We start from the raw sequence: 12,764 nt of genomic DNA on the forward strand, positions 1-12,764 counted from the left end.
CACGTGATCTTCAGTAAGGATCCTTCAGTAAAGGAAAGAGAAAAACATTTTTCACAAGAATCTTGTAATCTATGGGTCACCAGTTGCATCTTCTGAAAATATCTCAAGCAGCATCAAGTCTGTGGTGTCTAACATCAAGGGTCTGAGGCTGACACAATATTCGAGAGAATTACAAAAAAAATATTTTTAGTTTCCATATCAAGAAAAGAAAAAAAACACTAAAAGAGGTTTGAAACCTGTGAAAAGTTTAATAATATTCTCCACCAATACAAGTATTCAAAGTCAAGCTTTGCCACTTTTGCTATTCAATCTCATGTCACTTTGAAATGTATATAATTTCTCTACTCTTTCTACTTGACAAAATAATTAAATGAATTTCTTTATTAAGCTTGGTCTGTAACAATCCGCATCGGGGAACCTCTTGTCCTGACCTATAAAATTTGCAATGCATGTTGGATAAGTGCATCAATCCAGCATTACATGTTTGAGCAGCATAATATTTGAACAACGCTACTAAGACCCCCCCCCCTCCTTAACAACAGTCATTATATAATTATGTACAACTTCAAAGACCTCGGGGGACACAAAAGAACATTCATTCCTTTCAAATGTTTTAAAAGGATGAACTGAAAACAAAGAACATAAATGTTCTGAGATAAGTAAACTCAAAACAGATCAATAAAAGGAAACTTACATTCAATTCTGCCTGAAAGTGTAGAGAAGGCAGCATCAGTGGTATCAAAGAAAGCTGGTTCATAATTTTGATGAATGTAGTTATGCCAAAAAAGTATGACGCTGAAGGCTTTTTTTCTTTTAAGGAGGGTAGTCTTTGTTACATAACATATAGAAAAACACTTGTGTGGCAACCAAGTATTCCAATTCTTCACACACCACCTCTTGAGAAACACAAGGTTTGTCACAGACATGAGAGATGTGTCAAGATAAACGACAAGCACTTGAATCATTAAAATGAGTCTGACATTTCAAATCACATGAAACAGAAAAAGTTCCCACTGCACACTTACACAAAGTTGAATGAACTGTGTAGAGGCTTCCAAATGTGCCCCCCTCAAATCAACGCCATAAAATAAAATGTTAAATAAGGTTCATCCATTAGAAGGGCAGGTAATATTAAAATATTAAATACACTTACGATTTTATATGATGTGAGCAAACCTGTATATGGAGCAACATTAGCATTTTTGGTGTGTGACCGGTCTTCAGTTTCTGTTTTCAGTATCGAATATTCACCCTCAGTGGCGCTTTTTACAGCTTTGAAAATACAGAAAAAGCTTTTTATTCTTTTTTTAGACAGTGCAGTCAGGGGTTGCAAACACTTATATACATCAGCTTTTAAACACTTGATGCAATAAATAAACATGGCCGCTCAACACTCTTAAAACACGAACTGAACAGACGTGTTAAAGGCGAAAACACAGTAGCCTTTTCACTGTATAAAAATGTACAGCGGCTTTATTGACATATACATTCCATATGTTTACAGCTGCAAGATAGGAGGCACACCCAGTATTGCACTTCATTAAAAGTTCAGGCTCAAAACATTACCCAGTAGATTAAATGAAACTGAAGTGTAAAGTAGCGACTTAGGAATACACCTATTTTGGATACCCTCATTATATACAGGATGAGTTAAATCATACACTATTTGCCTTCCTAACATAACATTCTTAACAGTCTGTTATCATGAACCAAACAAGACTTTTTATTTAAATTTTTTCACCCGTGATGCAGTCAACAGTGGGGAAATACTGTACAGGATTACAAAAAAAAAAAAAAAACAAAATAAAGTAAGTATACATATAACAATATCTTTATTTTATTCATAGTTAGGAAGCTGGCATTACTGTCGTCTTGTGTTTGTTTATGTTCATCCACAGTTGCCAAGAGCAGATTTTATTTTGAATGCATCGTTACGCTTCAGTGATTAGGAGGTGTGCAACGTTTATAGGAGCCGAGGGTTACAACGGCTGCATGCAAACACGTCACAAGTTTTTTTTTTTTAATTTTCTTTTTTATTATTAATTTATTTTTTATTGTTTGTCTCCCTCTTTTAAATCCTGAATGCTTGTTGGGTCTCACACATCCAGGCCCGTTGTCAGTTTCCTGTCAGTTCTGAAGATTTTCTCCATCTGCGCTGATCCCCAAGAGGGAAGTATCTGGAGGCTCGAGTGTGAGGAATGGCTCTGCTGGGGGACAGCATGCTTGTTTAGAAGGTGTGAGCATTTCTGCACACCCCACAGCCCAGGGCAAACTCCTCTCCTGTGGGGGGGTGGACAACGTGCAAGGGGCACTCTGTTCCCTCCAGCTGTTTACCTTTAGGACCTGTCAGGCAAAGAAAAACATTGAAAACATTAAAAAGGGTGTCTGGTTTCTTTATATCGTGTTGGCATTTAATTAAATCCCTCCTGGAATCGGTCAAATGGACGAGCAAATGCATAACAAATGGAAAAAGATATCAGATGGCCGAGAATACCCTTTTTATTTTGCTATTTCGTGGCCTACCTGCAGGGCAATGTGGAAGCTCCTCCTTTGGGACGCTTGTCATCCTCTGGAAGTCGTCGTGACAGGCGTTACAGAAGTGCGTTGTTCCGAAGCAGAAGAAAACGGCCACCGAGCAGCAGTAGCGACATTTGTACTCAAGGAAGTCTGTACCGTGTTTGGAGCACATCTGTGTAAGAGCAAAATGCAGAAACCATTCCATTTTATTACATTACATCCGAGAAACACAAAAAACGGTAAAAAAAACCAAACGGACCAAAACAGACCCACTTCTATATATCGACATGCAATCTATACCATACCTTCCTTAATGGTTCTCACAGTCAATTCCATTCAATAAATACATACACCAATGAACACACTTTCAATGAACTGAAAATGTTTAAGAATGGCAATGATGAATTTCAATCATGCAGCTTTCTGTGTGTACGCTTGAACATAATTATCAGGTCACCATCTGTATTTCACCAAAGGAAAGTAAATGTTTAACATTGGAACTGTGTGGTAAATGTAGTCCCGTCTGTCATATTTAAAGGCTGTAATAACACACACGCTGACATACACCATGCTGAGACACAGGTTTTATTGCGTGTCGAACGTGACATTGAGAAAGGCCTTGAAGCACTCGATATTCTGCAGTCGCCACACTTACTTGTGCCCTCGACACATCTGAGCACGCTCCACAGATGAGTTCGCTGGGGTCGTAGTCATCGCCTTGGCCTGCCTCTGCATCACAGCGGGCCTCCCCGCCAAAGTAAGCCTGGGGACACAGAAATAAACATCCTCTCAATATTTACATTATTTGTTAAATTTAGTTTACATGTAACTTTTGAAATAATGTATACATAATGTTTCTGATAGGGAGACATTTACTCCCTCAGTATCCCTCAAGGAATACTCAGGGCCCGATTTAACTGAAATAACACCAAAATAGTTTATTCAGCTACAAGGAAGCGCTCCGGAGATGGTCAGTTGGCAAGACACGTCTGAAGTTTTTCTAAAGAACATGCTATCATATACAAGATGACTCCCTTTGGTTGCTGGGTAACTGCATGACGTCAGTGATGTGCCCCAAACTTTATCACAAGTCTCTTTTGTCTTCTGTTCTCTCTATGGCCTTGGATGAAAATGTTTCTCTAAAAATCAGCTACACAGAACTACTGCACCTGGCCGAGCGATACACAAAGCTTAAATTCATACCTGGGTTACACAATCTTGCTGCAACAATGGTGTGAATATAATATATTTGGCATCTAGACAGGGCACTGTCCTGCATAATTTCCAATCCATGATACCAAATGTTTTCAAAAGATCATAACAGAATGCAGGGGAATCTAAAGTAACACAACTGTTTTATTCCTGGGGGCAGAAGGTCTCTTTAAATTCCCTTGGGCACAATGCCTAATTGGTTGTATTAAGTGAGAGCTAATGTAGAACAGAAACCAGTAACAATTCTACAACAGAAGCCTTCTATAAAGTTATAACTGTTCTTTAATGCTTGTTTTCCTTCTTTTTTCATCCATACCTTTTTACATTTGTAGCAAACATAATAGGCGTATCTATTCATGGCAAAGCCTGCAGGGTCATTGTGGAACCGCGCACCCGGGGTCGTAATCGCTTCACTCTTGTGGAGTCCTTCATATTCGAGCCTCATTAAAGCTTTTCTTCGCACATCCTCATAGAGTTCTTTAATTGGATCCAGCAAATCCTTTATCACTTGATGGTTGATTTTGTTCTGAAACAAAACCGAGTCAATTTCAAAAGGCTTCAACCACTCACATTATTTAAATATGGAACACATACAAGAAAAAAAAAAAAAAATGATTCAATGCTTAAAGCACATCGTCCGCAACAGTGACATCTGCTATGTAGTTTAAAATTCCCAAGATCTCTGCTGCTAAAAACTCAATGTTTAACAACGTACTGTACCTTTATAGATTTTCAATTGAATATGGGCAGAGCACCAGAAAAACATTTTCCATAAATCTACCCACGCATAAAACTTAGGTCTATACAACTGTGACACAAAGATGTATCACGAGTATTGTACATGGTTTATTTGTCACTTTGTTTACCTTGCAGATAGGACAAGACATAAAACCAAACGTTATCCTTGGTCCAAGCCAGCGATTGTCCAGGACTCGCCGAGTGCACTGTAGGTGGAACACATGGCTGCAGTCCAGCTGGAGAAAAGAAAGAAAAGCTCACTTCAACTGAAACACCACAGAGAAAAGGACCAGGGACAGACCTGAACCATCGCTTCACTGTTACAGGCAAGTGGAAAACAAAAACAGGAAAATTAAATCCATAGAAATAAACATGGGACCTAAAACGGCTCAGCCAGATTGACAAACAAGAAAAAGGTCAGGCATCAGTATAGTGGGGCGGCTCTCACACCTGAATGGCAGGCGCGGCGGAGAGAGCCTCGGTGAAGCAGATCATGCACATGTCGTCAGCGTCCTGTTTGAGGCAGGAGGTGCTCTTGTCGCAGCCATGCAGGCACGGCAGACACTGCTCCTCGTTCTTCACCCCCCCGCATGGGTGGCCGCAGGGATGGGTCTTGCTGCAGGCGGACTTTGCATATTCCTAGGACAGACACCAGGGGGGAAAAAACAACTACTTAATTAAGAGCTTTGTTTTCCAAATGACTGCTCCTCCAGACGTCCAGACGCCGCGGCCTCACCTGACAGTCTGGGTCCGAACACACGCTGCCCACGGCGGAGAGTTCGGTGCCGTTCCGTGTGCCGCAGAACCGACAGGCCTCCGAGCTGCTGGAGGCCGGCTTCCCTGGAAGGACAAACACTTTCTACATCAGTTGAGAGCAAAAGCCACAGCACCACCACACACTGAGGCCTTCCAAGCAGCTGCAGGACAAAGTACTGAGTAGACTAGAGTATGACCCACTTCATTCTTCAGGAAAGCGAATATTCTGTGTCATTTCTCGTCAGTTGCCCAACACACAATTTAATCACATTATTGAAACCCTTCTGATTTGGTTTCCATAAATTCCAGTTCAAACTGCATCATGTCTGTCTAAGGATGATGTAAAATCTGTACTCACATTTTCTCTCTCAGAACAACACAGACTGAATCCTTTTGAAGTAAAACAAATAAGATTATACTGAAAGAGATGTTTGTTCCACAATAATGAGTGAACACAAAACCGCAGTGTCTAAGAGCTTGGCCTGGATCCACGTGCAAATGCTGAAGGCTGACACAGAAGACCTCAGAGATCACTGGCTATTAAACTGGGGGGCCATTAAACTCTGTGAACGTATTCAGCTGTCAGCCCACACAGTAATGGGTGCTTTCTGTGTCCAAGATTACCTGTGTGTTCTCTGAACTCCACCATCGCTTTCATGGTTTTAGAGTCGGCAAGAGCCATCAGCCAGAAGAGTTTGGTCCGCCCACAGCCCTCGTGCAGGTCCACCTTAATGGCCTCCTCCTCCTCTTTAAACACCTGCCAAAGGAGGGGGAGAGCTACTTGAACACATTGCTAAAGACATACATCTTTATATCATAGAGGAAATAAACTGAATAACAGCTTTAATTAGTGAAGATATAGTCAAGGTGCCAAAACAAAATGGGACATTAGACGGAGCAGGTACCACAGCAGTGTGTAAAAACTAAAACATACCAAACTGAGAAATAAAATAAAATAAAGGCCTGTATTCTAAGATAATTCTCCTGTCTAAAGTACTACAAAAAAAAGTTATGATACACACACAAAACAGGAAGGCCACACCCTGAGAGAATGCCATGCTGAGTGTGTGGTCGAGGTGAAGGGGGGCTCACCTGTCTCTGGTGGGAGCGAGTGCGTCTGTGGAGATGCAGGAATCGGTCGCAGTCGGTACACAGGTTCCCACACATGTTACACAGGATGATGGCAGCAGTCTCTCCGTCATCATGGTTGTCACACATAGGCTGTGGGTAGGAATTCATTAAAAAATAAATGAACACTGAACTAAATAATAGCAAAGCTTCCTCTGTGTTTAAAAATGTGCCAATAACTCTGTCCAGAGAGTTGACTAATACAAAGGGGGAGGGTGTAGGCTTCAGTTTCCAGAGACTACTGTACATCTTAAAACCAGACAAATACAACAGTCTACCTTCACAAAACAAGAATAAAACTGCCTCAGATCACACATTACCATTTGTTTCTGCTGTCCATCCTTGCCCATCCACCTTCCTGAGGAGAGCCGGTCCACATGGTCTTGATCCAAGACGCAGAGAGAGGCCAGGGCCAGCCATAACTGTAAAACACAAATCACTCCACTGTCACCAAACCTTTTGCCTTCGACTTCCCTCTAAAGCAATTTGCATTATTTCAACTGAATCACGTGTGAAATAAATATGTAAGAAAGCAGATGTTGTGACAGTGGTGTGCTGTGATGCTGCAGGTTGGTGAAGAACAGGAGTCTCTCACCCTGGTGGTGGCGATGCACCGCACCGGTGATCGGTGCTCCTCCTCCATTTTGGTCAGAGCAATGATGGTCTCTGCAATGGCATTCTTAGTCACTCTGGACCAGGCCTCAGACAGGTGCCCCTAATGAACAAACACATTCAGAGCTATAAAGTACTTTTACACATTCACACCGAGCACCTGCTACTTTACACTGGTACAATTGCAATACCTGCAGTTTGTCATTCCAAAACATCTACAGATCACAAAGCAATCTTAACTAGTTATGGTTAAACACTTTGTTTACCCTACTATGCAGTGTAGTACTTACTGCAGCCATGTCTTTCACCAGTTTGATGATGATCTCAGCTATCTGGGTGGGAGTGGAACCCTTCATCCACCAGTGACTCTCACCACGCCGGATATAGCTGGGCAAAGCACAGTGGGAAGAACCAGAGCTCAGGATGGGTTTACACATAGAAATATAACATGCCCTACAAAATCAATAATTTTCATATTAATAATCAATAAAAATAATACACTACACAGGATAGACCCAAAAGAAGACTCTGAAAGAAACCTTCAAGCACAGAGTGGCAAGGTGTACCTGGAGTTGAAGATCATTGGCAGAGTGACAGTGGTCACCCCCTTCCCCACAGCGGTGCCCGCAGTGCCAGCAATGGTGGTGCCTTTGGCTTTCAGCTGCACAGTGAGCGCCTTTGCGATGCAGCCCAAGAACATGTCCAGGATGCCCAGCTTATTCCAGTCCCCTTTCTCGGTGGAGTGAATTATGTCGCTGATATCTGCCGGGGGGAGAGCCTTCACCCCGATGATACTGGCCAGGCGAGCGGGAGTCACCTCTGGGAGGACCCGTCTCAGCAAGGATGTCACCTACAATACAGGGCCACACCAGGAGGTCAGCTGTCTGCACACCTCCTCATCTCCTGCTGACTGCCTCATGCATGTGGGAACCCTTCCAGAAGGTCTAGTGCCCAGTAATTGTATTTTAGCAATTTAAAAGAGCAAAAATGCAAGAGCAAAAATTACTGGACAATTAAAATATGAATAAACTTATATAACACTAAATCAGAACATAAACCCATGAACCCGTGGAGGGAATACCCATTGCAGCCCTTGAAATAAGGCGTGCTGTTGCAGTGAGTGATGCTCTGACCTGTCTCTGCACGCGTGGGGAGGCAGTGTGCAGCAGGGAGAACAGGTCCTGCAGCAGGGTGAGCTGCTGTGCCAGGTACTGCCGACCCACGTTGGAGCCGCTCAGTGCCAGCACCATAGACAGCAGCTCGAAGCAGTAGGCATCTGAGGAGGCGTCCTCGTCGCTGGGCTGAGAGTTGGCGTTCTCCTTGCTGGAGATGGCGTGTTCCCACTCCTCGCGCACACGCGTCGCCTCCATGCGGATGGCCTGCACGATGTGGGCACAGACCTGCAGGGACACACAACACTGTGATCCACTGCATGTGACTGGGCTACTTTTACTGCTGTTCGCAACATGGTCAAAAACAAGGAGGAAAGGAAAGTTTCCTTTGTCACATGCAAATACCGTAACTATACTGTAGAGTAGTAGTTAGGGCTGTGAACTCGTAACTGGAAGGTTGTGGGTTCAAAGATACTTCACTTAGATTGCTCCAGTGAAATGCCCAAATGTAAGTCGTCCTGGATAAGAGCATTTGCTAAATGTAATGCTTACTTGTTTCTGCAGATTTGTCAACTTGCTCCTGCTGAAAATGATTCCCACCATGTGTTCTTTCAAATCTGCATCTGAAGGAGCCTGAAAAACAAAAAAAAACAACTTAGGTATTAACAGAGGTTTTTATGTAAATGCTGCACTTTACATAAAATAGGATGGGGTAAGTAATCAATAAATTAACAGTAATTGAACCCTGCAGGTAGAGTGGTTTTTGAAACCGTGAATCTATTAAGGGTTGATATTGACCTGTTTTTCAGGTTACCCACCACAGCAAAGGTTCTCTCCTTCATACTTGGGAGGTCAGTGTACCACACCCATGATTTTTGTTAAAGGAATATTTACTAAAAGGCAACAGAGTTCATGACATCACTTCTATTTCTGTGTGAGTAATTACCTTGTCCTCCCCCTCGGGGGAAGAAAGTAAAGTCTTCTCTTCCTGCTCGGGTGTTGGCTCAGCATCTCCACAGATGAGCTTTCCAAACACCTGCAGTAGGTCAAACAGTGGGGAAAAAAAAGTTCCCTTATAAAACAGGAAAAAAATAGGAATGTACTATGTTTTTAATGTACTCCAAAAATCATTAAGGCTGCATGTTGAAATCGGATACCTGATTATTCAAATGGCAGTAAAGTAAGACTAGGTGGTCAGGAATACAAATGAAAACCAATTTCCTGCCAAGTTTCACATGGGAATCGTAACCCCGGCGCACCTGTGATGTGATGAGCCGGAAAACTCTCAGCGTTTCAGCCTCGCAGTTCTTCTGCTGGGCCACGCTGGCGGAGATCTGCCCAGCGATCTTGATGCTCTCCCCATCTTTCCAGCCCAGCACTTTGACTTGGCGCACTCTCAAAGTGTTCTCTGGTCCCTTCAGCTCAATTTTGATGATGTGGTTATCACATCCGGGCAGTTCACTGGTGACCCAGCCAATATGTCTTGAATCTAAGTCCACCTGGCAACAGAAATGCTTATCTTGACGTTGCGTTATGCCACACTAAAGCGATTCTTAAGGAGATGCTTCCCTTGTCACATAATTAAACCGAGGTTGCCACAGAGATTTTCAAAGTTATTATGAAAGTATTTGTTTTACAATGGGTACTGATTTTGCAACTTAAATAATCTCCCTGTGTTTTGACCAGAAACTTATATGACATCACCTCATCGAATAGATATTTTATTATTGGTAAAACTCAATACAATATTTGATTTATGCTTCATCTGAAATTGCTCTGAAGTGTATTAGTCATTTCGTTATTAGCCTTGAAGTAATCTAAAATGTCACAACCACACAAAAGCATACCTGAAAAGCTAATCAACCAAAAGTAAATCAATAAATACAAATATGAAAGCAACAGCAATCGAAAAAGACTATATTAATAAAAGGTCATTACTTTTCCTAAGAAACAGCAGGCCAAACACAAAAGCTTTTCATGTGGGTACCGACCGCTCTGATGATAGTCAATATAATGACAGTAATAAGGACCTGAAGGCTTTCAAAGATAAAGCTTTAACAACTTCAGAACACAAAGCAGGAAATGCTTTTGCTTAGAAGCACCTATCCGCCTACCACCATTTCAATATGAAAAGGTGAAAGAATAAAAATAACTAAACTGTCTCTAGATGACAAGGTGAACTTTGCCTGTATCTGCCCTGCATGAATGCATACCTGTTTTATTCTGCAGAGATCTTCAACTGCCTTCCCACAAAGGAAAGTCATTGATGTGACTTTGTTCTATAGTTCAGGGAAAAAAAACAGCAACAAGTTACTCAACGTTCCATTCTTACTGTTGCCGACACCAGAAATGTGAGGGGCTTCATGGCAGAGATACCAGTTTCAAATGACAGTGCCAGATACAAACTATAGATTAATTAGACGGGCTCACCCCAATGTCCCTAGAGTTGTCCACATGCACAGAAACATAGCGTGAGTTGATTCCCTTCACACAGCTGATGGTGATGCTCTTGGTCTTGTTCTTGTCCTCATCTCCAGACTCCCAGAAGGTCTCTGTCGAGCCGTCGGTCAGGCTGCCGATCATGGCCGGGCGGCTAGATGTCTTGATGTCCACGATGCTGGTCAGGTCTTTCAGGCAGGTGACGACACACAGCTCCTGAAAAAAGCAGGTCGGCCACAACTGTGAGCAGCAGGGTCTTGACACTGAACAGGAACTAGGATTCTGGAGCCCTTTCTGAAACGCCAGGATTTGAATATATATATATATATATTTTTTTTTTAACTTTCCCCCAGCCCCTAATGTTTTCACCTGATTAATGGCTTCATATCCAGATTGAACACTGATGTTGAAGCTTTCCTCGCTGTCTCCATCATCAGACTTGGAGAGAATGTTATTGATGTGGTGAAAGACATTGCTCTGGTGCAGAAACTGATGATCTGACTGCTTGAACTTCAGGCTCCAGCATCTGCACAAAAGACAATTGTCATCAGATTTTTCACCAAGAGAAATTGAAAGGAGTTTCACTTTACTTTGAAAAACAAAATCCACTAGAGCGGACCTTACAAAAGGAATGAGCTACAGAATATCTTTGGCTGTAGGGAATTGGTCTGATTTGTATTATACCTCAGGGCCATCTGCTGCAGGGAGCTGCCACTGGGTAGAGACATCATGAGATCAGAGATCGTCTGGAGTAGTCGGTGGAAGGTGTGAGGCAGGGGGTGAGCTGCTTCGCCTGCAATCACGATGTCTGAAAGAGGATGCTCACAAACACGCGTGTCCTTATCCTGTTCAACATTCTCCTTATTGACTTTGTTCTCCTCCTCCTCTTCCTCCTCTGGCTCAGAGGGAGATGGGGTGAGAGAGGCCACAAAGTGCCACAGGATGTCGTGGAGAGAGGTGGTCTGGATGACGTTACACAGCAGCCAGTTAAAGGCCTAAAGTTGGGGGGAGGAAATAAAGATGTAGGCTTGTCATTGTACAGATGACACATCTGAGTTTTTTGTTTATATAAATAATTGTTATTATGCGTGTTAGATGTGACAGACCTCCATGGCGAACACCCGACAGGCGGACTTCCTGAGCGCGTGCTTCATGGCCACCTCCAGGCCCTCCAGGTCGTGGTGCTGGATGACGAAGGCCAGGACGGGCCACTGGAAGTTGCGCTCCCCTTTGCTGAGCGAGCCGTGGGCAGAGATGAGGCGGGAGAGCTCCGGGGAGGGGTGGCGTAACAGCGAAGAGCCAACTTCTGCACGACACAGTCGACAGTTGTGTTACACAATCACTACACCTCTTCAGACCAGCGCAATAAACATAACACAGAACCTGAGCAGCATACGTAATTACTCACATCGATTTTTGCTGACAACTACTCCATAATAGCCTGTTTTTTTTTTTGTATAGTTGAAAAACATTGAAAAACAGTGAAGATCTCACCGAGGTTAAGAACTCTTCTGTGAATAGAATACAGACTGACCTGCATCTCCACTATTGACTCTACGCCGCGGCACAGCCTTGACACGAGCGGGCGAGGCAGAGTGCTGCTTGTCGTACTCCGACGCCACCACTGAGTAGGACCTCTGGAAGACTGTGCGCTTCCCCGTGTCACTATCTGTGATGGGACTTGTCTCCAAACTGGGGAAACACACAACAACAGATTTTCGGTTTCTATCAAGACAAAGAAAAAGAGAACCTGCTGTATATTCTTCACATAAAACCAATTTTATTCTTACCCTGGATCAGGGCATATACAAATAATATTTATATTATATATATATTTATATTATATATATATATATCTATTTTACAGTTAGAGTCGAGGACAAAAAGAAATGTTGTTGAATGTGAGTTTTAGGTTTTGTTTTTCACCTCGGGGGCATGGATTTCATGTTGCTCTCTGGCTCCTCAAAGACATTAGGGCTGGCGTCTGGAGTGACTGATATATAGGGGGCTGGGACTGAGGTTGAGCGCAGGTACCGCATCTCATCTTGAAAGAGATTGTCATCCTGATATGCTCCAAAATTCTCTGTGTGATGCCTGCGAGAGATTAAAGAAGCAAAATAAAAAAATGAACATGTATGAAGTCATTATTATTTTAAAAATAGGCCAAAATAAAGTCCAATCTGTGACTTTAGTCCTGTCAATAGCAGTTCTATTATCATCACAAGCAAACAAAACAGCCCACAAACTCAG

At 42.7% G+C, this 12,764-nt stretch overlaps 1 protein-coding gene across 11 annotated transcripts in view; it reads right to left on the reverse strand.

Annotated features, from left to right (window-relative positions):
- Positions 1–1,444: 1,444 nt before the first annotated feature.
- Positions 1,445–12,764, reverse strand: part of mycbp2 (MYC binding protein 2) — an 80,903-nt gene continuing 69,583 nt past the window's right edge. For all 11 annotated transcript variants that reach the window (XM_066706591.1, XM_066706601.1, XM_066706599.1 and 8 more), the window contains 24 exons: positions 12,441–12,608; positions 12,049–12,206; positions 11,621–11,820; positions 11,199–11,509; positions 10,884–11,040; positions 10,506–10,730; positions 10,289–10,354; positions 9,335–9,574; positions 9,022–9,111; positions 8,628–8,708; positions 8,097–8,363; positions 7,530–7,813; positions 7,254–7,350; positions 6,947–7,066; positions 6,672–6,773; positions 6,316–6,444; positions 5,848–5,980; positions 5,204–5,307; positions 4,918–5,106; positions 4,596–4,703; positions 4,046–4,255; positions 3,173–3,280; positions 2,524–2,689; positions 1,445–2,343 (listed from right to left, as the gene is read on the reverse strand). In XM_066706591.1, coding sequence (XP_066562688.1) covers positions 2,228–2,343; positions 2,524–2,689; positions 3,173–3,280; positions 4,046–4,255; positions 4,596–4,703; positions 4,918–5,106; positions 5,204–5,307; positions 5,848–5,980; positions 6,316–6,444; positions 6,672–6,773; positions 6,947–7,066; positions 7,254–7,350; positions 7,530–7,813; positions 8,097–8,363; positions 8,628–8,708; positions 9,022–9,111; positions 9,335–9,574; positions 10,289–10,354; positions 10,506–10,730; positions 10,884–11,040; positions 11,199–11,509; positions 11,621–11,820; positions 12,049–12,206; positions 12,441–12,608 — 3,829 coding nt within the window. In that variant the 3' untranslated portion in view covers positions 1,445–2,227. The remainder of the gene's footprint in view (positions 2,344–2,523; positions 2,690–3,172; positions 3,281–4,045; positions 4,256–4,595; positions 4,704–4,917; positions 5,107–5,203; positions 5,308–5,847; positions 5,981–6,315; positions 6,445–6,671; positions 6,774–6,946; positions 7,067–7,253; positions 7,351–7,529; positions 7,814–8,096; positions 8,364–8,627; positions 8,709–9,021; positions 9,112–9,334; positions 9,575–10,288; positions 10,355–10,505; positions 10,731–10,883; positions 11,041–11,198; positions 11,510–11,620; positions 11,821–12,048; positions 12,207–12,440; positions 12,609–12,764) is intronic.

Source organism: Amia ocellicauda, chromosome 6 (genome assembly GCF_036373705.1).
Source record: "Amia ocellicauda isolate fAmiCal2 chromosome 6, fAmiCal2.hap1, whole genome shotgun sequence".
NCBI classification, from domain to species: domain Eukaryota; kingdom Metazoa; phylum Chordata; class Actinopteri; order Amiiformes; family Amiidae; genus Amia; species Amia ocellicauda.